Source organism: Gallus gallus, chromosome 3, assembly GCF_016699485.2.
Source record: "Gallus gallus isolate bGalGal1 chromosome 3, bGalGal1.mat.broiler.GRCg7b, whole genome shotgun sequence".
NCBI classification, from domain to species: domain Eukaryota; kingdom Metazoa; phylum Chordata; class Aves; order Galliformes; family Phasianidae; genus Gallus; species Gallus gallus.
Window position 1 is genome coordinate 94,704,146 of NC_052534.1, and position 27,819 is coordinate 94,731,964.

The 27,819-nt window shown below is 38.3% G+C and overlaps 1 protein-coding gene across 6 annotated transcripts in view; it reads left to right on the plus strand.

Moving 5' to 3' along the window:
- Positions 1 to 27,819, plus strand: part of RNF144A (ring finger protein 144A) — a 63,352-nt gene that overhangs the window by 17,554 nt on the left and 17,979 nt on the right. For 4 of the 6 annotated variants that reach the window (XM_040697953.2, XM_025149181.3, XM_040697955.2 and 1 more), the window contains one exon: positions 16,875 to 17,020. In XM_040697953.2, the coding sequence (XP_040553887.1) occupies positions 16,886 to 17,020 (135 nt within the window). In that variant the 5' untranslated portion in view covers positions 16,875 to 16,885. Of the gene's footprint in view, positions 1 to 2,261; positions 2,327 to 16,874; positions 17,021 to 27,819 lie in introns of those variants that run through there. The other 2 variants (XM_040697956.2, XM_040697957.2) reach the window with 1 other exon arrangement.

Here is a 27,819-nt window from a genome sequence, read left to right on the forward strand (position 1 = left end):
CTGCTTCGTGCACACCCTGGAATGGCTCTGAAGGATTACTGGAATTGTGCATATTCTGGCAGAAGTCTGTATTGGAAAATATTTGTGGTATACGGATGATCATGAGGTATTTGTGTGACGAACAAGAACATACCATACATAATTCAGGCTATTAATACTAAGCAGAAGAGTGCTGCACTGTGATTATCCATGTCTAGCAGGCAAAAGCCTGCTGTTTCCTTAGTATGATATTGACTATATTGACAGAACTTGCTGAGCTGCTCTAAGTATTGATTTTTCTTCTCTAAGTATCTTGAGAAAAGCTTGTGTACCTCTTCCTCTTTAGAGATGCTTTCATAGATGTAGCTCTGTAGCTTACTCCTGCTCATTAGATGAGAGAGAAGGAACTAATGGTGAAAATCAGAGTTTGCCAGAAAAAGGCAAACTCCTCTAATAATCTAGCATTCATTTGAGATTGTGGAGATTTCTTATGGAGTTGTTTGTCTTCTTGTTAATAACCTTTAAATAGTTCTAATGTTCCATTTTGCTGTGAAAGGAAGCAATCAGAGTGTTTTGGCTTTGCATCAGATGTCATAGCAAAGTTAATGTATTCTAATTTGCTGTCTGTAAGCCCGGTGGCAGCTGAGATCTCTATAACTGAGTTGGTGTGCCACAGTTCAGGGATGAGAGTGCAGTGTGGATGATCCAGCTCCAGTGACACATACATAATTTGCATTATTATTATTAATATGTTACATTTTGTAGCCAAGCTGTGCCTTTGCTGCTGAGTTCAGCTTGGAAATTTTGAGAGATGAAGTGAAAGTTAGCGAAGATGTGAATATAAACTGCTTACAGGAGTTGGGTTTGTTTTTTTCAGCCTGTGAAAGGAAGAAAGAACTGTGCTGCAGAGGTGAAAAACACACTTTGTGGCAACAGCCACTAGGTAAATTTTGTTTAATTATAGTTCCTGAAATAAGATGTGAAAGTAAACCTATTGACCTTAGTCCGCAGGAAATCTCCTCTCTGATAGCAAAGAAAGGTTTGGAAGTGGTGAAAGTAGACAATGACTTTTTCTTTTTTTCTTTATGGAAAGTAAAATTTTAGAAAGTGTCTTATATCAGCTCATTTTATAACCATCTGTGTTCCCTGTTTGCTCTGTTGTTTATGTGCACTGCAGTGGTTTGTGCAAAGTGACAAAGAATGGTCCTAACCACGCCAGGAATTCTCAGTCTCGAATTAAAAATAAAAGAAATTCTTAGTTCTTAGTGTGTTGCAATTATTCCAGACAAACTCAGCATTTGATTGAAATCATCAGCTGTAGGTTACATCTCTGGACTTTTCTTTCAAATACTGGAAGTCTTTTCCCCTCTCCGTTGTTGTGATCTTTTGAGAACTTAGTCTTGATTTATAGAAGGTGCAGATTGAGTAAGCTGTTTTGGAGGTAGTACCATATGCTGAGAACTAAATGGGAGGGTTTTTTTCTCCCCTTTTGTGTCTGTAGAACTGAAATCTGGCTGCAAATGTTTGCTTTTTGAACAGATGTTGTGTATATGTGAAATGAGCTCTCTGAATAGATTGTTCCAGGCTATGTGAAACTGGCTGCTTCTCTGTTAAGAATGGATTTGAAGAGTTGGTGGACTTGGGCATAGCCCAGTTTTTTCCCCTGTGCAGTGAGTGAGAAGGGAGTAGGGGACGCTGACCGCTGCAGACACAGAATAGGGAATGCAGTAGGATTCCAATACTTAAATGTGCTGGAATGTGCTGGCAATGTGCAAAGTGGACGAAGAGGCACAAGTTAAGGCATTTGTTTGCTGTTGTGTATTTTGACCTTCAAAGAGAAGCATTGAGCAATCACTGCAGACCAGTCCTTGCAGAAATCAACTCTTTCATGCAGAAGGGTCTTGTTGCTGCATGTCAAAGTCAGCTCATGAGCTTTCCCAAACAAAACTTCCACTTTTTTTCTCCTCTTGAATGAGATTCACTGCAGATGTGCTTGAGAAACTTTCTTGCACCTTCCTAGATTCAGGGATCGCTCTGGATCTTCTAATTTTATGTTACCAGTTTTTCATTCTCCTGTATTTTTCCAGTGTCCTTCCAAGTGAAATCAGTTCAAAAACTCTCTCCATGTCGATTCTCATATCAGTGTTACTGAATCTTCGTCCCATCCTGAATAGCTAGATTTTGAGCTGTTCCTCCTTCTGTCTTCAGCTCTGGTTTGCTTTTTGTATGTCTCCTTCCAGTTTCACTTCCCTATAAAATTATTAAGTTCAGCTGAAACAGTTGTACAGAATAAGAACTGCCAGTGGGAGCAAAGCTGCTGAGGAGCTCTGCATCTCAGAGAAATGATGTGAGTTTCATACTATCCTTTCCTTTGCTACTAAGGTAGAAGGCTGATTTACAGCTTGCCAAATAACATTTCTGTTATTCAGTAGCTCTTCTCATGTCTGTCATAATTTTGAAGTGCTGCTACCATAAAGACTGGAGATCAGATCTGAGGATGAGGCAGGTTGGTGGCTGAGTCTGTTGAAGGAGCAAGCTGAGTGATGTGAGAGCAGGAGCTGTCTCAGGGGCTGTGGAACAAACTTCTCCAGGAACTTGGAGCCCTCTCAAACCTCACCACTTGCTGTTCTAAGCACAACACCCACTTTTCAACCACGCTTTCTTGAACCAAAACACAAAGTCAGTCTCTCCAGAATAAAAACATTTAATTTTGAGAGTTAGTGGAGAATACAGGAGAGAGTACAAACTGTCTGTGACACAGGATAATTATATTCCTTTATGTGCTACTTACCGCTTTGCCTGCTTTTTCCATCTGCTAATCACTACTGGTGTCCCAGTATCCCAGGCCTCCTGGCTCCTTCAGGTTGCAAGCAGGTATTAGAGCAGTCTTCATCAACCAAACTCAGGTAACTTCTATTCTTAGGTTTGAATCCTGTCCAGTTGGCCACTCAGTGTCAAAGTGCTGTGACCAGTGAGTGGGGGAAGAACTCTCTTCCCCATAGCTTGCATTCTAGCTCTAATGCCCTTGTTTTGTGTCCATAACTTTTTTTTATGTATTATGATTTTTTTTTTAAAGACTTACTCTTCTGTTTTTATCAGACACTTTATAAATGTCTAGTTACTTTCATTTATTTGGTAACTACCATTCAGAAGCCACGTGCCATCAACTTACAATTTAAATGTCTTAATATCTTGTATTTGGATGGCTCTTCCTGGTCTGCATGTCCTCTAATCATTACTGTCTTCTGTAGGCCTTTGCTAGCAGGGCTTGGGTTTTCTGTTGTTATTTTAAAGCACAGATTAGACTACAAACGTGCCTGGGATTAATCAGTTGCTGACCTAGTTGCTTTGTCGGTCATGTTCTCAAACACACTGTTAATGTGAGTACATGACTTCACCTATTAGACTTCAGGTGTTTAAAGCTTATGTAGCATTGCCTTGGCTTATGGCTGTTGTAGTAACAGCTACCTGTTCTCTTTTCATAGTAGTGTTTGGTATGGATTAAAGAATCACTGGATTTCCCATCTTTTCTTGCACTGTGGTTTCTTCCTACAATGGTCTGCCCCTGGTCTAAATGAACTGTGAAGCCCTCCTAGCACCTTTCTTTGAGTTGTGATTCTCTTGCTCCCATTTGTTCTCATTGCTGTCCTTATGTCCCCCCTCTATTTAGAGAAAGGCTTGTTCTGCTTCTTTTGGAGAAGCAGCAGCCCTATGTTCTGTTTCTCTCTCCTATGCACATTTAAAGTAGCACTACTCTGCTACTGAATCTGTTTAATTGGTTTCTTGCTGGAAAGAAACAAAAGGGCGGTGTACCCCAATTGATTGGGGCAAACTACTGTATTAGTTGTCAGTGAAGGTTAACCAAGGATTTCAGAAAATAAAGGTGGTACAGATCGGGTGTGATGGTTATTCTTTACTGGAGGTTCTTTTCATTAATCTTAAAACAGAAATTCAAAGACATTTCAGTGTTTCGTCTCCTCCCCGTAGCAGCTTTTTTTTCCTTCCTGTTTAGTTTTAATATTGACCAACTATTTAATCCTAAAAGCATGTAGAGGTTTTAACTCCTACCCAGCCACTTATTGTCCTCTACATGGGTGATGGTGATGTGTGTGTGTGTGTGTGGGGAGGAATCTAGAGCCTGTGACAGAGCTTACTCATACAATAGGCTATTTTTAGGAACATTAATAGCCACATTTTAAATGAAATTTCTATTACTGGTCTCCTAGATTGCTGGGTACAGTAAAGTCAACCAAGAGAGAGCAACCAGATTGAATTTGCTACTAGGAATATCTAAAAACAAACCACAAAAGCTAATTTTAAACAGTGGGTTGCCACTCATGTTGTTTGGTTTAGAACCTCTGGAGCAATTCCTCTCCGTTTCTATTTTAAAATTGGTATGTCAGACCAATGTAGCTGCTCTTTCACCATCTCCTTAACTTAAAACACCATTAAAGTAAAATAGGAAAAAGCAACAATTACAGAACTTACAAAAAAGATTTATTTTTTAGTACAGTGGGTTTTCTTTAAATAGGACATTATGTCTTGAGCTGGGTGGGTGGCATATGTCTGTGCAAGTACCATGCAACTTGGCTTGGACTGTAGTAAACGACCTCATCTGTGATCTTCCCAGAAGCTGAAAACAAAAGCAGGCTTCTGTGGGTTTTTTCTTGTTTGGTTTGGAAAAGCATGAGTTGAGCATTTTGGATAGTAGGATTCTTTCCACGTTCAACACGTGACATCTGGAAAGTGTAGAATATCTTTAACTGCCATTTTTTAATTTGGCCTTCTTAATAATAATTTTTCTTTCCAGTGAAATTTTGTTTTACTAAGATTTTTTTGCTTTATTTTTAGCATTGAAGTATTAAATGGTTGAGCTGATCTCTTTTTTTTTTTTAGCGCCGCATACAAAAGAAAAGATGCTAGAGCAGTCAAAACTGCTCAAATTCTGCTTCAGACACGTTTTCTGACACTCAAATGGGTCTAGAGGAAATGGTTGAACACTAAATTCAGATACTCATCCGTCTGTTTTTTGGAGCAGTAAATTTAGTATCAAGGATACTCATTAGTTGAGCTTCACAACTTTATTACTACGACTTAGCTTCTGAAACCTGAGATTCACTGCAGCATGCACCATGCAGAGAAACTATCTCACTATCTGTAGAGCTTCTAAACCAGATTTTTTCATACATAACTTATGTTCAAGGTGTGAGACTTGAGGTGAGTGTTTCTTGCAGGGAGGGGAATACCTCTAAGGAGGTGTTTCATGGATATTATTTCCACATCACAAACTCTCGTGACTTTTCTGATCATTAATTGATTGCTTGGATGTATAAGAGGAACTCACTTTATAAAATAGCTTAGGGAATACATTTTTATGGATATCAATACTTTAAATATAAATGTTTCTTCATTTTGTTTCTTTCTTTAGGAAGTAAAATGAAAATGCTATTAAGTTCCTTTAAAAACTAGCAAAACTCACATAAGGAAGCTATTCATCTGACTGGTTGTTTTTCTTTATAAACCTCTAGAATGATGAGCACAAACATAAGCTGCCCAAGAAATGTTTTTCCCTCCTTGCCAGAATAAATCTTATCAAATTTCCCCTGCTTTATGCTGCATGCCAGATCTCTCTGCTAAGAATAAGAACATTTTCTATCCTTCTGTCCTGCATGCACTGTACAAGTAAGCAAACAAACACTGTAGCCTTTAAGAAAGTGTTAGTGAGGGTAGCATTTTGGTACTCTTCCTGCACAGTCAGAGAATCATAGGGGTTGGAAGGCATCTCTAGAGATAGAGTCCAACCCCCTCCTATAGCAGGTTCCCTACAGTGGGTGGGTCACACAGGAAAGCACACCTCTCTGGGCAGCCTGTGCCAGTGCTCTGTCACGCTCAGAGTAAAGAAGTTCTTTCTCACATTCAGATGGAACTTCCTGAGTTCAAGTTTGTGCCCATTGTCCCTTGTCTTGTTGATGGGCACCACCAAAAATAGCCTGGCCCCATCCACTTGACTCCTGCCCATCAGATATTTATAAGCACTGATAAGATTCCCCCCTCAGTCTTTTCTTCTCCAGGCTGAACAGTCATAGGTCTCCCAGCCTTTCCTCATACGGGAGATACTCTGAGGCCCAGTCATCTTTGTGGCCCTCTGCTGGACTCTTTCCAGTTCACTGTCTTTCCAGAACTGGGGAACCCAGAGGAATCACAGATGAAGAAGTATGTGTGTGCCATGCTCAGAGCCACAGCCCAGTGCTGCTCTTATGAATATACAGCATGCAAAAATGTTTAACATGTCTGAACTGAGCATCACAGAATGATTTAGGTTGGAAGTATCTTCTACAACGTGCATGTAAATTTGGGGAAAGGTCTAATATATTCCGGTCTCTTGCACAGTATTAAAGGTTAAGAAAGCAAAGTCCTATCACTTTCTTAACATCCTTACTAAATTAACTAGTTGGCAGTGAGAGCCATTTACAAATGTAGAGCACCCTGTAGCTTTTGTTGTTAAAGTTTTATTATAAATGGGGAAACAAAAACTATACTTCAAGCTCCAAAAGCATCTTAACTTACTATGATTAACCACTGAGTAAGAAGAGAAAGCTACATGGAAACTAGAAATGATTTAACCGAACCCCAACACCTATTGCTTTTTAAGAGCTGTGCTCAGATTTACAGAGCAGTATGAAGAAAAGTCTAATAGTGTTCCTCTGCACACATTCTCTAAATCAAAGATTTGTAACTCATCAGTGCTTCTCATCTAGAAAACTTTAGCTTGAGGAGCCTTGAGTTCAGCATTTTTGCTGTGGTTAATCTGCGCTCTTTCATTTTTTTGCCCTTTATCTTTTCAATTGTCCCAGTATGCTGCTACTTCAGTCAGCAGGTTTCTGTCTTTGTGTGTGTGCTGTTGCGGTTGTGTTATGCGTAGTTTCTCTTCCAACCCACTGGCCTATATGATATGGTAGATACCACTAGCTCTCATGTCTGCTGGAGGCACAAGTAAACTGAACTGCTGAGTTATGTTGTAAGCTTGTGGCAAAAGAGGTTATCAATAGTTTCTTGCTCTCAAGTAATGTTCTGATCACTGCACCATCCTCATGTGTGTAATCATTGTGGTTCAAACAGTTATAAGAGCTTTATCTTGATTGCATTCCTTGAAGGTCTTTACAACCTTCACTATGCGACTTGACCATCATTTAGAAGGTAGGAGCCTAGACCAATTCAAAGATCTGCCCTGAATCAGTGTTATAGGCAGATCCTTATTATGTTATAGGTTCCCTAGCTGTGCTGTGCAGTGTGGGTGAGAGATCTGTGTCCAGCCATGTTCTGGTTGAATGTCACGTTGGGATCTGATTTGGAGAAATGTAGTTGAAAGATGTAATTCTGTAATATGCAAAATGAAGCTTGGGAACAAACAATTTATTCACACAACAATTTGTTGCCAATCTGGAATGGCTGAGATTCTACCATAGACAATAACACTATTAAATTTTGTAACACTATGCTTAAAGGCAGACTATTTTTCTCCTAGAGAAAAGAGAAAATCTTTAATAATCTCAAGATTTTTTTAGTTCTAGTTTTGACTGCTCTGATCTGTAAGTAATAAGCAATAAACTACTTTAATCTTCCTATGATGAGTCTGTTTTGCCCATGATGGCAACTGGCAACTGATCTCCCTGTCCTTATCTCAACCTTTGAGCACTTTTTCATCATATTTCCCCCCCTGTTCCTTTAGGGGATCAGGGGGATACGAGAGAGTGGCTTGGTGAAGTTTATCTTGCCCACCAGGGTGAAATCACCACACTCAGTGAGTAGGTGTAAGAAGAAATATTTTTATAAGATGGATTATTCTTATCGCATGAGGCATCAGATGCTATTTAAAGATAAATTGTTTGGTGAAAGATACAGGAGTTCTCCACTGTGTCTGACTTATCCATTTTTCAGTCTGGTGCTATGAAGAGAAATGGTGTGTAGGTAGTACTGTTGATCAGGATAGATCCCACTTAAAGGATGTGCTGAGAATTTCTCAGAATTTGAGGGGAAAAATAGAAGAAAAAAAAAAAAAACAACCCTTCTCACTGATCTATAATTCAGTTCAATTGCACAGCTCATAACATTAGGTGTCAGGAGGTGAAATTCCTCCAGAAAATTTGTTATTTTTTCCCTGTTGTTTACTATTAGCTGAGGTGCCTGATATTAAACAAATATAATCTTCCTTTAAAGACCTCTGAAATTTCCCGTTTAGTCAGTGAAAGGCAAATTATGTAGACAAGCTATTTTAGAAATAGTACCTCCTCTGGTACCAACAACTGAGTGAGTGTCTTAGACTGAATTTTCCTAGTAGAGTGCATGGAGTCAATGGGACTACTGGGTCTTCTGACTTCTTCAGAAAACAGGAAAACTTCATACTAGTCTCTGAGGGTCAGAGCTGAATGACAAGACTGGAGACTTACTGTCAGCGCTGGGAGCTGTGAAAATGCTGTCTCATAAATATATGTTTGGAACTTGATTATCAAGTCAGAAGAACAAAGATAGTTGTAGTAAGCTAAACCAACCTCATCCCTCCCTGAAGGCAATTTTTCAGCTACAGGCTTACCTGCTTTATGGGACAGTTGCAGCATATATGAGGATATCTATCTGTATATCTTACAGCTGGGTATGAGCTGTTGATAAAACCCAAGTTTCACTATTAAAATAGAAGTGACAGACAATAAGAGCTTTTGCAGTGGGTATTTTCATTCCCAAGTAATTTGTTCTTTCATCTAAGACATGTAAAGCACTATGGAAGTACAGTGCTGGGCAGTGCACCAAGCATGCGTTTTTTTTTCCAGTTGCAAGAAAAAAAGACAAATTTTGATTTCCTTTTGGTAGAAACAAGGGAATTGCTCAGCCAGTCTCTGAATGTCTCAGTCAGAGCTAGCACTCCACTCCCCTTGCTCATATTCACATATTCTCAGTAAATTCACACTTAAATATGGTTTCTAGCTTTAAGCTTTCAAGACTTTTCTGTTCCTTTCCCTTCCATCCCCCGCCAACAGAGGAAAAAGCCACAGAGCTCAGGCTTGGTATTATTTGGGCTTTGTGTAAACATAGCTGCTACTTTTTTAAGGGAATCAACTGTGGAGAAGAAAATCATTGTGGTATGTTAAAGTTTCAAACTGCTCCTTGCTGATTTATTGCTATTGTGGAGACAGCTCAAAGAGAGCACTAATTCATCAGTTCCTTGTAAGCAGAGAGGAGGAAAGAATGGGAGGAAGTGAGAAAAGGGGTGGAGAGGAAAAGAGCTGAGGGAAGAGGAAAAATCAGAATAGGAAAATATTAGGGGTGGAGGGAAGACAAAGAGAAGCAGTTGTTTTTGACTGGGTGGTTTATGAGTTTCTGGAAAATAATAAAATGATATGTTACCCTAGAGAGCTGTGGAATTGTCTGAAACTTGTTATAACTTCATAAGCTAGGAAATAGTTCAGGCATGAGTGACTTCTCACTGCTAGTTAGTGATAACTGATAGAAGATTTAAGGTACTTGAAATGCAGGCATCTATGGGCTACCAACAGCTAGTAGTGGAGCTGTAGTCAGTGTAGCCAGCAACACTGCCAAACTCAGCCAGCGTGGCCAGAAGTAGGCACCTTCAGCCTGTAACTGTAATGGGAGCTTAGATAGCCAGAAAGCATCAAATAACTTCACTTTACTATGTTCATATGGAATGGGTCTTAACTGAGTACTTTGCTGTCTTCCTTGGCTGATGAGTGCTGGCTACGTAGCCCTTGGTGTATTTATGGTTTTGAGCTTGAATTATTCTAGCAAAGGTGGCAGCTACAAGATGCACAGTACTCTGGAAATCTAAATACTAAGTTACCATCTGCTTTCTTTCAGTAGAAGCAAAATCTGAATACGTTCAGTCAGGAAACTAGTCTAATTGTTTCTGATTTCATCTTCTGATAAACAAAGCCAAGTCAACAGGATGTAGCTCTTTCACTCTGAATGTCTCCTGGCTGTTGCCAGCATCTGCTGAAATGCTTATTCATATCACAATTCCTTTTAAGAGCAATTATTCTGCTTTTGTTTTAGCCAATTGTCAGTGGTGAAGCAAGCTCTTTTTTTGTTGTTGTTGTTGCTGTTGGTTCGTTTTTTTCCCTGAACTATTGTCTTTTGGTCAGGATGCTGATGAATTGTTTTAGTCTGTTTGATCTCAGACAGACTACTGTCTCAACTGTGTAATCTTAGTTCTAGTTTGTTTAAATTTGGGAATAACAATGTGAAGGATCGTTCTTCATATGGAGAAAACCTTTATTTCCTAGATTCTGTGTGCAGCTGATTTTCCTGTCTCTCAAATACTTAAAGAGATTAAACATTTCAACTGTTAATGATTTAACCCCTGGTCTTCCACACTTTGGCATGAACTTAATTGTTGCCATAACAGTTATAGATTTTTAACTTGTTCTTGGCTCTGTTATTCAAAGGCAGTGGCTCAGTGCAGTAGGGAGGCATTAGGAGACAGCTGAGAATTCATGGGCTTTCTTAATGAAGGCCGAATGGGTTCATGACTCTTAAGGCAAACAGATGAGATGGGCAAGCCCATCTTCTCTACAGCAGAACACGCTGCATTTCTGCCCACTTCAGGTCCAGGTGATGTACCTGTGCTTACAGTATCCAGGCTTTTCCTCTAGTAGGAGAGGCAGATTTATCTGCTCAGGGTGGAGCAATGTATCTTTCCCTATACCTTTGAATCTTCCTGCTCTTTCTTTTCTCTCACTGCAATTTCTTTCATGCATAATCAAATGATTTTTATTCTTCCTTTAAATTGTTTTACAGTATGCATATACATAAAATATAGTTACATACATACCAATGTGTCTATATTTGCCAAGAAGTTAAAACAAATAAACACTGGTTATTCATGGGATGGACCTGAATCACTGAAAAGTTCAATTCCATCTCCGCTCAGGAGGGAGCCCATTTCTCATATGCTTTACTAGCCAGAAGATTGAAGCTGCTGCCAGAGCTCCAAACTTTTATGTGGTCTTCTATTTGTTCTGGGCCCTGGCCATAGCATCACTTGAAGATGAGAACAGAGATAGTAAGCTTGATGTTGAGTAATGCAATAGAAGAGTAGAGGTCTTGATGTTCAATGCAATAGAAGAGTAGAGGTCAGGTCAAGATTTCCCAGTAATTTTGCATTGGCCCTTATGTGATGAAAAGTTATGTCATAGTATGTCATTTGAAGGACAGCTGATATCCACTGGACTTGCTTAGTTGACTGTGGATCAGATTTAAGAGTGAACATCAAGAATTAAGTAAATATCTGGCAGGATTTAAGAGCTTAGGGAAGGTAGGCTACAAACCTCTGGAAGGCAGTCATCTCCAAACATCTATGTAAGTCCAGTCTTTTGTGTGTTAGTTTGCCTGACAGCTAGCTGAGAGAATGACTCTTCTGTACCTCCCAAGTAGTTCATGAAGATGAAGGAGCAAAAGCAGTTAGTTAATGCAGTTGTAGATGCCTGTAACTAATTGGGATTGATAAGCAAGAACCATTAAGTCTGTTTGACAGCTCTTACAATAAAAAAATCCACCTAGTAGGTAAACTTATTCATTAGTTTGTTTCGTGTAGGGACTTCTACATGGCCTTGTCAGAAAAGCCATGGTGCATTTACATAACCAAAACTGATAGCATTAACAAAAATATTTACTAATTAGTCAATTTTGTCATGTATGCTTTCTCCATGTTTCTCAAGCTGTATAATCCTACTTATGATCCATCAAAGAGCCTAGGAACAGAGAAAATGACATCCAATTCAAACTCTGTCAGAGGAAAAACAGTGCAAGTTGTGAGGCCCTACAGAATACCCTCAGCCACCAACCTCAATAATGTAAACAAGTCATTGTTCCCTTGGAGAGAGTATGAGGACGTTCATGTGCAGTGAGCTACAACTCTGGCTGCTTAGGGAGTCTCAGAGTAGTTTAGTTCTCAAAGCCAAAATATTCACCTAACAGGTATAGCAACCAGCTCTAGTTCCAGTGTGCCATGTAATAGCCTTTCTGCATATGACTTCACTTCAGAAACATGCATTTTTTTTTTCTCCCGAGAAGTAAAATATTCGGAGAAACTGTACTATAGCAGGTGTGTTTGATTCCTTGTAGGAGAAAATATAGACTGGGTTATGTTAACTGAAATTACTTTGACAAAGAAGGGCAACAGAAATGAGAACCAATTTTAAATACTTAAATCCTTTCCTCTGACTTCTAAAAGAGCTGGTTTTCATACTACCAGTAAACACTGTTTTTAAACATTAGTGTTTAAAACCATTAAGATGAAACTTTAAGGCATGTGACTTTAAGAGTACATGACTAAATATTTTAATTTAGAAATTAAACCTATCCCCAGTCTAGAGCTGAAATTAAGATTCTGTTGGAAGCTCTATCTTGAGTCTTACTTGGTGCAAAAGACCCACTAATTAAAGCACACAGCATATGACCACTTATTCAACTGTATTTTCTCTTCACTTTTTTCTCACCTAGCTGGTTATGTACTCATGAAGCATTAACTTGGTGCAATTGCAGCTTAACTCTACAGTGTCATGAAAAACTGACTTAAAAGTGCAGTAAAAATTCTTGTAGCTTTATAAGTTCTCAAATGACTTGCATCAAAGAAAAAGTTGCATGATATTTGCTTCCAGAGAAGTTTTTACGTTATTTCTATTTTACTGTACAGAAGCTTGGAAAGAAGGAACTATTCAGCTCCTGGCTTATCAGAGATCAAATCTTCCATTTGTTCTTACTTAACAAAGTAGTCTGTGTAGGTAGGCCAAAATCTAAGGTCAGGAATCCCATTTATCTTCGCTTAAGTCATTAGTTGTCGTGCAGAAATAACTTAACTGCTTGTTTCCTCTCCATGCTTATTTCACAGAATGCATGACAATCACATTTGAAATGTATTAACAGTGTTGTTACAGCAGCAAGATTTCTGTCATTTCCATGTCTTTCTGCAGTGGTTCCTTTTTTTCTGTGGACATGCACATGGCTGCAGAATTAAATAGTCATTAATCAGGTTGCTGATTCTTTATGAAAAGATGGCTCTAAACAAAAAGAAATTACATCAGCTATTTCTTGTGGCTTCTATTTCCAGCTTTTTAGGATTCTGTCCTAGAAAATGTGCTGCATTACCATATTTTTACAGATTCAGTTTTACTGTATATGGATGTATTCTGCAGAAATATGTAGATGAGAGCAACTATGATCACGCTGGAGTTTGGAGTCTGAACTGAAGGCTATCTTCTGCTCTGTTTTTCTAGGTCTAATAGGTCTGACTTGGTTCATTTGTTACCAGGATCTGTGAAGTGCATCTGTTGAGTTTGGTAATCTAGTCTTGATTTGTAGTCACCTAAGCATTAACTGGGGTAAAATTTGTTTAGGAGTTGGAGTGAGCTGTAGCTATACCTTTACTATCTATATTTCCAAAGGCCTACGAGCATATATTCAAAAATTTCTGCTGTCTGGAGCTGTAACTGATGTTCTTCACCACAGAAATACTCCAGTATTTATTTATCACTAGTTTGGTCCTCTACATTTTCTTTTAGTTGCTTTTTCGTTCTTCTCGCTGTTGCTTTACATTCTTCCTGAAGCACTGCACATCACTAAAAAGCATGTGAAAATACAAGCTGAAACAATGAAAGTCTTGACTATGGAACATTATCAGATTTTGACTGAAAGTTATTTGTCTTCTGTCCTGTGAATTTTTAGGGCTGTTGGGAGCATCACGGTATAAACACAAAAACTTGTTATTTAGTTACAACAGCATGCCAGATGATGGTGAAGCAAGACTCAATCTCTTGCTTTGGAAAGCTTCATTTCTCGTTTGTTTCTTTACAAGGTTGACCAGCAGAAATACTCCACGTGAATGTGGTAGCTTTCCACGTATGGTTTCCAATGCCAAGTGGCAGACTCCATGTTCCTTGCTTTAGTGCCACCAGTGCCACCAGTTCTTGTTTTTTTTTTTTTTTCCTGTTGCAAATGATTGTAAGACGTCATAATTAAAAGACTACTTTAACATGGATTTACCAAATAATTGAGGTTGTAATGAATGTACATGCATATTCGGCTGCAGTAGGCTTAAGTCAAAGGTGAAAATTATTATGATGCTATCTTTTGCCTTTTGCACGCTATTACAAAAGTGACATACAAAAAACTAATTAGACTAATTTGGTAGCCTGAACCTGTTTTGTTTTTTTTTATGACAGCATGGAGCAGTTGTTCTTGTCAGTAGCTTGAGAATCAAATAAGCACTTTGTTTTGTTTTGTTTTTTTAAACATGCGTCTATGATCAAAGGGAGATAATCGGCCTCTGCTGCATGTATTCCTGTCTCAGCAGCAGCTGCTTGGCAAGAAGGGTGGGCAAGAAGCAGACTGTGGTCTACTGCTTTTTGACACTGTGGTCAGATTTGGCTTTCTGTTGTCTCTGTGGTTGAGTTCAAGTCACGGATTAGATGTCAGCTCTTATCAGGCAACCAGTTTCTTTTGGCCTGCAGGATACTAGCTTGGAGGAAGTTTTGCTTTGCTTCACTCTTTGCAAGAGAAGACAAAGGAAGAAATATTTCACATTGAGTTATTGCAGTTGTTTTGCAAAAAGATGAATTATCACAGTGATACCAGTAAACCTCTGTTAAAATTCCTAGGGAACATAGGTAAGACTTGGAGCTGAAAGGTTAATATTTTCCCCTATACTTATTGACAGGCACTGAATACACTTAAAACTTCTTAGTCTGGATTTCATCATATTGGTATATTTGGTGATCTTTTAGTCTTAATTGGGTTAAATTTTACATCTTTGCTCTAAAGAAAGCTTGCTAGAACTTTTGTCTGCCTGACATATGCAAGTACACCCATAACTTAATCCTTTCTTCAGTTTTCATCTCCTTGTTGCCATAAGCAGCAGATGTACAAGAAACTGGGCAGGATGAGCAAAGGACACTGAAGCTGATAGAAAGCAGATTGGATGGTGTTTGATCATCACTTCTCAAATATTTCATAATTCTAGCTGTAAATGTCAGATACACCAGAGTTGGGAAGAAAATTTTTGCTGCTATTTTGTTTTAAATGGAAAAAGCAGTGGGAACTGACAGTAGTCTAATAGCCTCCAAAGTCTTAGGCTCTGATTTGTATATCAGTGTTGGACTTTCATGTTAAAGACTCAGAAAAGAGAGCCCAGCTATTCTTATTTTGTGTCTTGGAGCCATTATTCATGTGCTGTTCTGCAGGGCTATTTTACCTGTTTTCTTTGAAACTGTGAGGTTTGTGTAGGGGTTCTCAGAGTAGGTGATCCTGAGCATCCCTGGAAATCGTATTGTTTCATCTTTCCTCCCTGATGGCTGTATTAGAACGAAATACAACAAGGATCTTCTTTTTTGTTGTTGTTGTTGTTGTTGTTTTTGTCCTTGATGTACCTTTTAAAGGGCTTCTGAATGGAAAACTAACGTTAAATCTTCACTTTGTTTCAAAGAGTTTAGAGCCCTTGGTGGAGTCACGTCCACAGTGAACTGAGTATCAAAGGCTCCGACTTAACAAACACTGCTTTGAACTCTCCATGTGATTTGTCTGGGGGCAAAATACCATCTTTTGCTTGAACATCTGCCTAAATCTCAGCAAAAGACACAAGGGTCATATATATCATGGTTCTGTTGGTCTTAGGAAGTTTGTACATGTTAGGTTTTAGTTAGTGAAGTTCATGCAAGTGCCAATAGAGGAAAAAGAAAAAAAGCTGTCAGCATAGTTGGGGTATTGTATATTCCTATGTGGGGAAAAGTAAGGAAACAGCTAGTTTGGGGCAATAGGGTGGTGAGATAAAGTGGACTTCTCAACAGTCCTGAGATGTGAATTTCCCACTTCTGGAAGGTCAGTATCACCATGACAAAATAATAGTAGTAAATACGACATTAAGATTAATGTCATATTTATATGACATATGCTACATAATATGCTACATAAGTTACCCTAGCTGATTTGAAGGAGTGTGTTTTTTGTTTGATTTTTCTCCCCCATATGTGTAACTTGTAAATTATCTTTCCTCTTTGTGATAATGCATTTAGTATGTGTAAGATTGTTTTCTTTCTCCTTAGTCATTTGACAACTCTCCACCTGGGCCCTGAAACCTAGGATAAAGATGCTCTGCATAGTCCTATCCTTTTGCTGTCTTGAGGATGATATATAAGCATTATAGAATCTTTTTATAGCACATTTTTTTGTCGTCTTATTTGTCCCAGTTGTTTGCTGCTGCAGCAAAGCTGTGCTTTCAGCATAGAGTAAGGGTTGAGAGAAAAAAAGCAGGCTTAGAAATGCTGAGGATGCTCAGAATATCCATCATATTTGTCTAAAATTAGCTTAGCAAACTGATCAATCTGTCATGCGCTTAGGAACAAAAATATCTGGCTCTGTGAGCTGTAATACCATCAGGTTGGAAAAGGGACATAATAGATGTTTGGCTCTTGGAAGAGATGCTGCAAATATTGCTTGGGTAGCTGGACCAGGGAGAGGTTAAGGAATGTATTTTAAGTAATGGATAATCAATGTAGGTCAAAGTAAGCTAATAACTCCTCCTGAAAATGACAAAAATTAGGAATGAGATTGTTTAATGTCAGACACGAGTCCGTGTCCTAAGGATGGGTCCTGCTTGCTCACATGAAATTTTGTCAGTGCATCCCGTGGCTTTTTCCTTTTGCTTGCATGCCTTGTCAGGCAGGGGATGTATATTTACTCCAAGTGCTGACACTGCCCAACTAAACATTGCTATTTATATTGTTTCCAAATACGTAGCAGGCAGAAGCTGACAATGGGGTTTGCAATAGCAAAAGAGTACAGAGTTTCAATATAAGGAAGTGATGGAGTATCTTGATTTTTGCTCTGCTTTTCAGACTGCTCTGCAATGACTACAGCAAGATATAGGCCTACCTGGGACTTGGTACTTGACCCGTTAGTGTCCTGCAAGCTCTGCCTTGGTGAATATCCTGTGGAGCAGATGACAACAATAGCACAGTGCCAATGCATCTTCTGTACTCTGGTGAGTTTGCCTTCTTTTTAATTAGGCATAGAAAACAATCCGCAGTTCTTAACAGAAGAAATTATATGCATTTTTACTGACTGTGCTTCACCTTGAAGTGTTGATGTTACACTAGGAAACAGAATCAGAATGACCAAGGTTGGAAAAGACCTTCAAGATCATGCAGTCCAACTGACCACCTACCACCAATATTTCTCCACTGAACACTAAACCATGTCCTTTAGTACAACATCTAAACATTTCAACACCTCTAGGAATGGTGACTCAACCACCTCCTTGGGCAGCCTGTTCCAGCACTTGACCACTCTTTCGGTGAAGAAATTTTTCTTAATGTCCAACCTGAATCTCTCCTGGCACAACGTGAGGCCATTCCCTCTAGTCCTAATGCTAGTGAGGTGGGAGAAGAGGCCAACCTCCACCTCACCACAACCTCCTTTCGGGTAGTTGCAGAGAGCAATAAGGTCTTGCCTGAGCCTCCTCTCCTCCAGACTGAACAATCCCAGTCCCCTCAGCCACTCCTCATAAGACTTGTGCTCCAGACCCCTCACAGCTTTGTTGCCCTTCTCTGAACACAGTTCAGGGCCTCTATTTCTTTCTTGTAGTGAGGGGCCCAAGACTGAACACAGTACTCAGGGTACAGCCTCACCAGTGCTGAGTACAGAGGGATGATCACTTCTCTGCTCCAGCTGGGAATGCTGTTTCTGAGACAAGCCAGGATGCCATTGACCTTCTTGACTGCCTGGACACATTAACGGTTCATGTTCAGCCAACTGTCAACCAAAACTCCCAGGTTCATTTCTTCCACACAGTCTTTCCAGCCACTTTGCCCCAAGCCTGTAGCATTGTCTGGGGTTCTTATGGCCAAAGTGCAGGACCTGGTACTTGGTCTTGATGGATTTCATCCCATTAATGGATGCTGGTGCTGCACACTTGACACAAAGACTAGCAAATAAACATCTCAGTTTTCCTATTAAAAAAGTAAAAAAAATTAACTTAGTGCTTTAGTATATTGTTGTATACAGCTACATCCTTAGCCAGATTATTCAGTTTGCTTTCTACTATCTGTGGCTTGGATTTTTTGTTGTTGTTGTTGTTTGTTTTGTTTTGCTATACACTTGATAAAAGAAGTAGAAAAGTATCTCATATATTATTGATATTAATTTTACTCTATAATACTAGAATCACTTAACAGTTTGTTGGGTTCTTTTAACTGCTATATTGCACAAATGCATTCCTAGAATGGCTTTAAAGTAGAAAACACCGATGAACACAAATGTAATGTCTAACAAGGATCATCCTCACAATACATGAATATTGCTAATTTATAAACAGAGAAATAAAAGTAATAGTAGCTTCCCATCTCTAATGGTGATTTGGAATAAAATAATAGATCCTTTAATTTTGTGATGATGGCAAGTACACCAAAAATCTTCTAATTGTTCAGCAGTGGAAATATTACAGTAACACCAATAAAAACATAATTTCTAGGATATGTCATGTTCAAAGATGTCGAGCATCATTAACTCTTGAGAAACTATAGGTTCAGATATGGGATCATGTCATGGTTTTATGATTTTTTGGTTATCAGTATTCCACATCACAACATCATGCAGTGTACCCGGAACTAAAGCATTTGCTCTTTAACTCCCAGTACATTGCATGATGTTGTGATGTGGAATACTGATAACCAAAAATCATAAAACCGTTGACAGATCAGCTAATTTTTAACTTGAAAGCTCTTTTCAACAGACTTTTTCTGGTGTTGGCATCAGAATTTTTAAGTAATCTTTTCTGGTTGTTTTTTCATCTAGAAGTATTACGTATTTTTTCATAATTTTTTTTTTCTTTTTTTCTGATGATTATCAAGAATATAGCTGGTTACCAACAAAACAGACAGCTCCTTTTTGTTGCTCTTTGAAAAAGAAACAATGTGAACAGCTCAGATTCTAATACATGTAATACCCCAAAAAATCCAAGTTGTCACAAAGAGCTTTCCTTTTGATGTTCCATGGGAAAAGAGATGAATACACAGGCAGGTAAACATATAAAGTCTGTTGTAAACAATATTTCTGTCCAATTAAAAAGTAAGCATTGCTTCATTATGCACTTCTGAAAGAAGTGTTTACTCAAGCATGCAAAAGTGTATAAAATAACAGGCTTCTGAAAAAAACAGACTGTTGGACCCTGTGAAAACTGTTCTTTATTGTACAGTGGGTAGTTCTGGCATTTGTAGCTGAGTTTTCTGGGTCTCTGTTTCCTGGATGTAGAGAATATTTTATTTTCAATAATTTTTCAGTAACTCTTATGAGGTAGCTGAAAGGCTTCATTACCAAATGCCTTTTCCACCCCATCTTGTTCCTTCTGATGTTTGCTGCCATCTTTTATCTTCTATTTCTTCTGCTTACTTGCTCTTAGTGTCATTTTGGGAGGTATAACCTGTTACAGATACTACGATGATAAAGAAGTAACCTTCACTAATAGATCAGGTTCTAAGAGCAGGCTAAGTAAACTTACCATGTTAAACTTTGATTCCTGTATTCACCTCTAGTCAGCTGGAATAATCATTTTTAACATCCTTATTTGATTGTCTTCAATAGTTAATTCAGTTTTGACCTTTTCAGGAGAAAAAACCTATCTTGTCTACCTCAGGATTTGTATGAGCTGATTTTTGAGCGCCCTGAAAAACTTATTTGCCCCCAAGGTATCTTGTGAAGTAAAAGGAAAATAAAGTTACCCTTACTTTCACTGGCTGAGGGCAGGGAAGGAAATGAGAATCAATTTCAGTTGTTTGAAGGGGCAGACCACTGATCTGTGGTAGCACAGGAATTCAGAGTGATGGGAACCCAAGGCCTTCATCTCTACCTTGTGGACAGCCTAAAGGTTAATAAATTTCCTATGAAAATATTTCCGTAATGAGTCAGACCAAAGTCTGTATAACTCATGGTGAAGGAAGATTTTGACAGCTGTGGTGTTCCTTCATGTTTCTGGAAACTTGATATTTCTGGAAATCATCAGGGTAGTCATCAATATGAATGGCGTTTTATCAACAGCCATATTAAAGTTATTTAAAAAAGAAGCCAACAACACAGAATAAATCCTTTTGACTTACTTTCAGAGGAGCCCTAATATTAATGTTTCCTACTTTACAGGGGCTGCTCTGAAAGTAACGCCTTCTATTTTTTGACATTGGTCCATGAAATCAGAGGCAGATGTTGGTGGTATGCTGGTAGAGATTGAACCTTCTTACCAATATTCTTTCACATTTTGTTGCCATATGACAAATGGCAGCAGAAGAACAGCCTAACAATGTGGCATCCAACATGGAAGTGTGTATGAAACAAAAGTGTGTAATTAAATTCCTCCATGCAAGAAAGGGAAATTAGTCACACTAGCATTAATTGGTGCTTGCTGAACATTTCTGGAGAACAAACAGTAGATATGAGCACAGTGAGGCAGTAGGTGATATGTTTCAGAAATGACACTGTCATAGCAGCTGTGAAACAGTGGGTCACCCTTGCTGGTGCAGAGCATTTGCTCTATAAAATAGTGTTATTGTGCACTTTATAGCTGTTGTAGTTTCCATGGAAATAAATAGGAGGCATTACTTTCAGAGCAACCTACAGAATACAAAATAAATTTAAGAAAAATGAACTGATTCTGTTTGCTTTATTCTCAATTTCTATCTATAAGGAGATGAATGTTATCATGAAAGCTTTCCGAGCAAAACATGCAAAATTAATTACTTCTCCTGGGAAAAGCAACTGCTACGAGGAACCCTATCGTGAAATTTAAGGCTACCTCCTGTGTGCTAATTTATAGTAGGAAAAAGTGACTTTAAAATGCTTTAATGTGTTACTTTTTTGATTCAGGTTTAAAAAGCACACTTAAGATTTCCCCTGTTGACCTGATTCCAAGAGGACTAAGATGTTGACAATACTCAGAAAATGAAGAAACAAAAAGCTAACAGCAGGCAGCTTATTTTCCTTTCTGCTGTCTAGACTTTTTTTTCTGTTACATTAAGCAGTCCAACAACAGGTATATTCCTAATGGATGCAAACGTACAAAAACCTGAGAGAGCTCAATAGCATTGTATGTGCATTAACAATCATAACAATAAAAAACTGTGATGGCTTATTGTACTAGTAGCCACAACTAGCAAAATAATACGATGGGAAATTGTAGCTTCTCTGTCTCATCCGCACAGGAGTGGCAGTCTTCTCTATTCAACCCATGCACAGCTCCACCAGAGAGGCGGGGTGCCCCCATTCTATCTTTCTGAATAACAATTTTGTGTTATTGTAAAGTGTCGGCAAGAGACAATCCTTCATGAGATCTTTACCATAGCACTTCTATGGTTATAAGGGAGTGAAGGCTTACAGTCAGAAATATTATAGGGTTGAGGAATTTGCATGGTGATCTGAATTCTGCCTGCATGCCAGTAACGGTGCACTTACTTGAAAGGTCTCTTTGTAATATTCTGTCTCAGCTTGCTGAGGTTTACACTGAAGGATCAGAGCCAGGAGCAAGAGCTGTGGCAAAAATTGTTTTCATACTTCTATTTGATACCTCTTTTTCTTTCTCTCCTCCTTCATATCACTGCAGAGGTCACCATTTATCTCCAGTCTTTGACCTAAAAGCAAGAAGCCAGAACAAAATTGTGTGTGTATATATATATGTATGTATGGAATATGTACACAAATATATATGTAAAATCTCTCTGTACATATGTATCTATATAGAGATATAACTTGTTTTGTCAAGATCAAAACCCTGCAGACCAAATACTTCTCCAGGTGTATTTCTACTTGTCTTAGTACAGTCTACTTAATCTATTATACATAGAGTCTGTCCAAAGTATGTAGATACTGCTCCAAAATCCTTTAGTTATTATCTACCCTTTGCCTACTTTCATAGGGGAGGTAGAAGGGGAGCAAATTTAGCCGATTTGCTGCTTTCTGTTCTCACCATTTCATGATCTGTGTTGAAATTCTCCTGTGTTTTAAGGGACAGGATGTTCCCTTGATGCCTTATCAATTGTATATGTACTTAAGCTACAGCTGGTTTTGTTCCAGTTAATAAGTTAGCTGCTGAGCTAACACAGATTGTGTGCATTTTTTAAATGTTATGTGAAGTATACAGATAATTATCTGTAATAAATAATATCTGTAATAAATCTAAATAGTGTGCTGCAAGTACAGTGATGCCAGCACTCTTTCTCAAGCCAAGTTAAGATACTCTTGATTTGATATGAGTCTGTTCAATTCTGTTCAAGATTTTATGTAGTACTGATCATTCTGGCACCGATAGATTCACTGCTTTCTTTTCTCAATTAAAAAAAAAAAAATCAATTGGAGAGTTTAGGGAAGCAAATATCTAGAAGAAATACAATGCCTGAGAGAGAACTTGGTTTTGTTGAGAAACCTGTTTTAATCACTCATCTGCAATCTATCTTACTACCAACGGAAAGGAGGAGGGCTACTCAAACATGAGATACAAGCTCTACAATTAGAAAATAAAACAACATCTATGATAAGCCTTACCTTCTGCTGCCGTAACTGCCTGTCGCTGTATTATAAAACTGGTATAGCAATGTTAGTTTCTTTGTTAGTAGATACTCATATTCTGATTCTTATCTGCAGTCTCACCTTAGGCTGTGGAAACAGCTGGTTCATCTTGTCTGGTGCTTTAGGCGTCCCTCTGAGTTTGGCTCAACTGATTTGAATATTTATTTATGCATATTCTATCTCAAGTAGCATGACAGTAGGTATAGTGATAGACTATTCTGCTATCAGTACTTCTCTTTATCCAAGATTACCCTATCTGCCTAATCATGGCTCTCTGTACCCACCTTTTTAATTTCAGTCATTTCCCTAACTGAGCTCCTTGGTAGGATGAAGACCTGAATGGAAGACCTATGAGCAGCAAGGCAAACATTATTAACTTGCCTGTAAGTGGCAGCAAGGATTATTTTTTAATTGCGATTGACTGGAAGCACATAGAGCATTACTGAAATACGGTAAAATGCAAAGGTTACTTAGTACTCTCCCTCACTCCAAATGAGGCAGCTTCCACTTTCCCCACACCATGGGGATACCAGGAAAAGAGTGCATGTGAGCCTGGCTGCCTTCCCTATACAGCCGAGGGGAGCTGTCCTACTTGCTTTGTAATAGGAGGGAGGGCAAAACCAAATTGTTTGTGCCATTTTCATAGAGCTCTGTATAGTTTTCTAGCAGCTGTAATGTTTTCCTGTTTCCCACCAGCTTCTGGCAATGCTTAGAGCTTGCTGCTTGTTCTCACTTCCCCAAAACCTTAACAGAGAACTGATACCAATCTTGACACATGGTGCGTCAGTAGAGGCTTTGTGATCACAGGTTATTGTGTTTACATAGCAGTTCACATGGCAGTTCAGGTTCTGGCTCCCAGGTGCTATGATAACAAAGCTCCCTGCTTTAATAATGAACTGGCATGTTTGCAGAGTAAGGTGCAGTTGGGATCTATAGAACCCTAAGTGAAAGCTGGGCTTTATTAAGAACCTTCATCTCTCCCCTCTCTGGCGTGATTTTACTGGGCAAGATAAACATTAGTTGTCTTTATCAAGATGTTGTGAATACTTGTTCCTTATTGTTTGGTTACAGTTTTGCATGTGCAAGTGAAAGGTTCTTTGCTGCAGGTATATTGGCCTCTAACTCAAAAGTACTTATTCTGTTCTGAAATTTTAAAAAGTAAAAATAAAATGCAACTTCTCTCATACAACTGTATACGGAAAGACTATTTTGTGATACATATATATGGCCATGCAAAAAAATAGTTCAAAGTGTAGGCAGCTGTAAGTCTTCCTTGCTTTCCCTTTCTCAACTGAGATGTTCAGCTGGAAACACACACTTGTTTTTCAGTTTTATGTAGTTTCTGCTACTTGGTCCTGCTAATGATCTTCCCCAGGCATCACTTGCTGTGCCTCAAAGAATATTAGCCTTATTTTAATGACATTTGTCTTGCTGAAGAAGTCAACAAGATTCCTCTTTAAGAGATATTTCTCCCTGTAAATAGCTGCATCTTGGTGATACTACGTTCCTTCTTGCTTCACCTAGTCATTTGTTGACTGATGGCAGTATAGAGAAACTTCCTGTCTTCAAACTGACACAGCGGAACGCTGATGCAGAGAAATGCTGCACCCCTTCACTAACATACATAATCTTTGCAAGTTGCTTGCATCAACTAAGCAGTGTATGCCAGTGAGTGCTTTGATATTTGGGTGTACTGTTAGAAAGTATTTGGAAAGAGTCAGAGCTAAGGCAGCCAAGCCTACCCTGATATCCGCAGGATGAATCAAGAGCTGCACCTTTGCACTAGATACCAGACACTTGTACCAGTTGAATCTCTTCTCTGGGCTGGCAGCTAGTTTGTTTCCTAGCCTGAGGTTCTCCCAGCTCACGAGAGCACGAAGACCTTTGGATAACACCTTCTTTTATGTCTGAGGGAAGGATGCCCAGGGAGTTTGTCCTGAGGCATGGAAGAACAGGTTGTACATATCTTCTACAACCAAGATATCATTCGGCCATTATCCATGGGCAAGAAGACGTGACTGAATTTAAGCTGAGAATATGGGCTATAGCAGGATGATATACTTTGGTACTTAACAGTTATCACCTGTCATGTTTCCCACCTCTTGTCCTGGCTAAGGTCCACTTCTCAGAGCATGCCATTCTAGTGAAAAAGCAACCAAATTTGGCACTAGATATTTCTTTGCTGCAGAACTGTGTAGATTCTTGTATTAGAGTGAAATTTTGAGTGCTTGTGTAGCATGATTTTTGCCTCAGCAAAAGCAAGAATGTAAAAAAAGGATAACTGGATAAGAATATTCCATTATTGCTTTCAGATATTCGATTTGAAGTACTACGTATCAAGTGACTGTTTTCTCATGTGATTTATTAAGGATGATGAATCAGCTAGAAGTTTAATAACAAATGCAATTTTGGTAGCCTGGGTTTCTTTGAAAGTAAATTCTTACCTCTGACACAATGTCTAGGTAAGTGGAAATGATCTGTTAAGGTTTGAAGTAGAATCACAGACATTAAACATCTGTCTAACGTACATCTGTCTCAGATCTACGAGGTTTCTGATGTTGCATGTAGATTGTGTTCTTGGATTTGGTCCGTAATAGATGACAGTATATCTAATAAAGAGAAAAAAATCACCACTGTGCTTGTGTGTATGCCTTAGGGATATTTGTGATTTAGCGTTCATAAATATTTCCCAGTAAATCACTTGTCATTTGAATAGGATTAAGGTGATACTAAAAAGCCAGATTGTGGATCTGCAATAGAGAATTGTGCACAAGGGAGTAGCAGTGCAAGAGCATTTTAAAGCTGAGCCTGTGTTTAAATAAGAATGGGTTTGAGCAGGATTATAACTACTGCTTAACACACACATACACACAAAGAAGAAAAAAAATACCCACAAAAAAAACCCAGTAAGTTTGGAAGAAGCTTAAAAGCTCTCCAAGAAAACTACCATGTTTTTCTTCTCACATGTTTATATTTCTAAATATACTGCTGAAATTTGGCAAAGTATTTTTTTTCTTTCCACAAAATGCTAACATTAGAAGCACATTTTTTTTCAGCATCAGATCACCAGTCTTGTTGCTTTTAGAATGTCTACAGAAATATTGAGAAATGTAATGTATAGCTGTAATATATGGCTACAGAAATTCCTACTGTTCGAGAATTAAGGAAACCTCAGGCTCAAACCTAACACAATCATGATTCAGTCCTGTCCAGACAATACCCTGCTATAGGCTGTTGTTTACTTTAGAGGAGTTTTTCCTTTTGGAACTGTTCAGCTTTGCTTTAGACATTGATTTCTTCAAGGAAAATCTCTCCAGTTCGGAGTGAATTTTCTGTTTTGACTAAAGAGAAGGAAAACATTATTCCAAAGGTAATAGCCACTGTCTGAGACATGGGCACCCGAATTCATCTTTCTTCTTTTTACTTGTAGCGATGGACAATGACTCATTCTCTCATATGCTAGCTCTCTCTCCCAGTTCCCTTCTGAGATTATTGTACCCTCCTTCCTATTTACTATTCTAATCCAAAGCTAAAAACTAGCATTACATCACCTTACCCTGAAGACTTACACAGTGTCTACCAGTATAAATACCTATGTACCAGACAGATTGTGGAATTGGCTTATGGAATTAGCACAGAGCAGTGGAATAACCTTGGTATCATGTTCTCTTCTGACAAGAAAAGGTACCTCCTTCCCAGTATTCACTTCTGAGCAACAGAAAGAAAAAATCCTGGGATGCAGAGTATAAAAATGTTACAAAACTATTGAAAGTAGTTGTTGAAGTGTATTTTTAATATTTCTTACTTATTGTTGTACCTTTCTCACGTGGATTTTAAATTTTGCTTCAGTATATTTTTAGCATGAAAAGATGTGCAGCTACAAAACAGTGCCAAATACTTCTCATTTCTTGTCCTTTCATATTTATTTTCTTCACAGATTGTTAGGCCAAAAGGAATGATTATATTCACCTAGAGAGGTGTCATTTGTAATGTAAAGCTTAAAATACCAACCAGCATTCCCTATCTCTTCCTGTTGTTAAATGAAAGTTTAAATAAATATATGAGTGAGTGCATACATTTGTTTTTATGTATGCATATTTACAGAGGTTAATCTAATCCTATTTTACAGGTGATAGAGAATTTGCTAGAGTCTTATAAATTTGGTCTAGCTAATAATAGTCTTGCTTGGACATGTTTTATTGTTCAGTATGAACTTTATTTTCAATGTTTTTTTTCCATTTCCCCTCTTTGCATTGGAAGTCAGGAGTACTAATTTTAGAATCAGAATTTCTGTTCAAAAAATAAAACAATAATCTCCCACATTGAAGAAAGCACATCAACCCCTACTTGTGTCCCTGAAGTGAAATGCAGAACATAGAGATTGTCTGCCCAAGGTGAAGGATTGTTCTCCTGGCTGTTTTACCAATGCCATCATGCAGTGATTTTTGTGAGTGTACATTTTATTTTGGGATGGGCTGTGGCTTAATGCCAGCACTAAAATAAATTTAAAGCTTTAAAAAATAAATCAAATGCTATGGTAATGATATACTTGGCTCTGCAATCCTGTCACTTTTTTTGGCCTTTCTAAATCCATTGACTTATTTATGAATTTTCCCAGATGACTTGATATTTATATGAGCAGTATTAGTATAGTTAGAAGTCTGCATTATGAAAAAATCCATGTAGCAACAGTTAAGGAATTAATACAGGATAATCTTCTTGACTGCCCAACTCTCAAATGAAAAATGACATCTCAAAAAGTCATTTTTTATCTCCTGTGATACTAGAATAGAGTGTTCTTAATAGTAATCTTGCTATAATTTCTTGAAAAAGTGTGCTCTTCTGTTTCAAAAAATGAGGTTGTTCACCCAAAGTACTTCCAAATATTTTTAATTTGGTGCATTTGTATTGCAAACTTACCTTAGAGACGAGTGAACACTTTTTTCCCCCTCCAAGAAGATGATAGATGTTGCCCCATATGGGAAAAAACAGAACTAAGTTTTCTTCTTATGTATTTTGATAGTTTTATCTTGTTTTTGAATGTCAGAAGAAACAAGTCAAAGCATCTTCATTAGAAATAGGCATAATTGTTGCAGGAATTCTATAAGCAAAAAAAATCCAGACATTTGAATTCTTTACATTGAGATTTTGCTGTGTCCTGTGTAGGTTAGTTAGAGTTAAATGTAGCACAGTGAAATAATATGTTAAAGTCTGGAAGTTAGGGAAAAAAAAGTT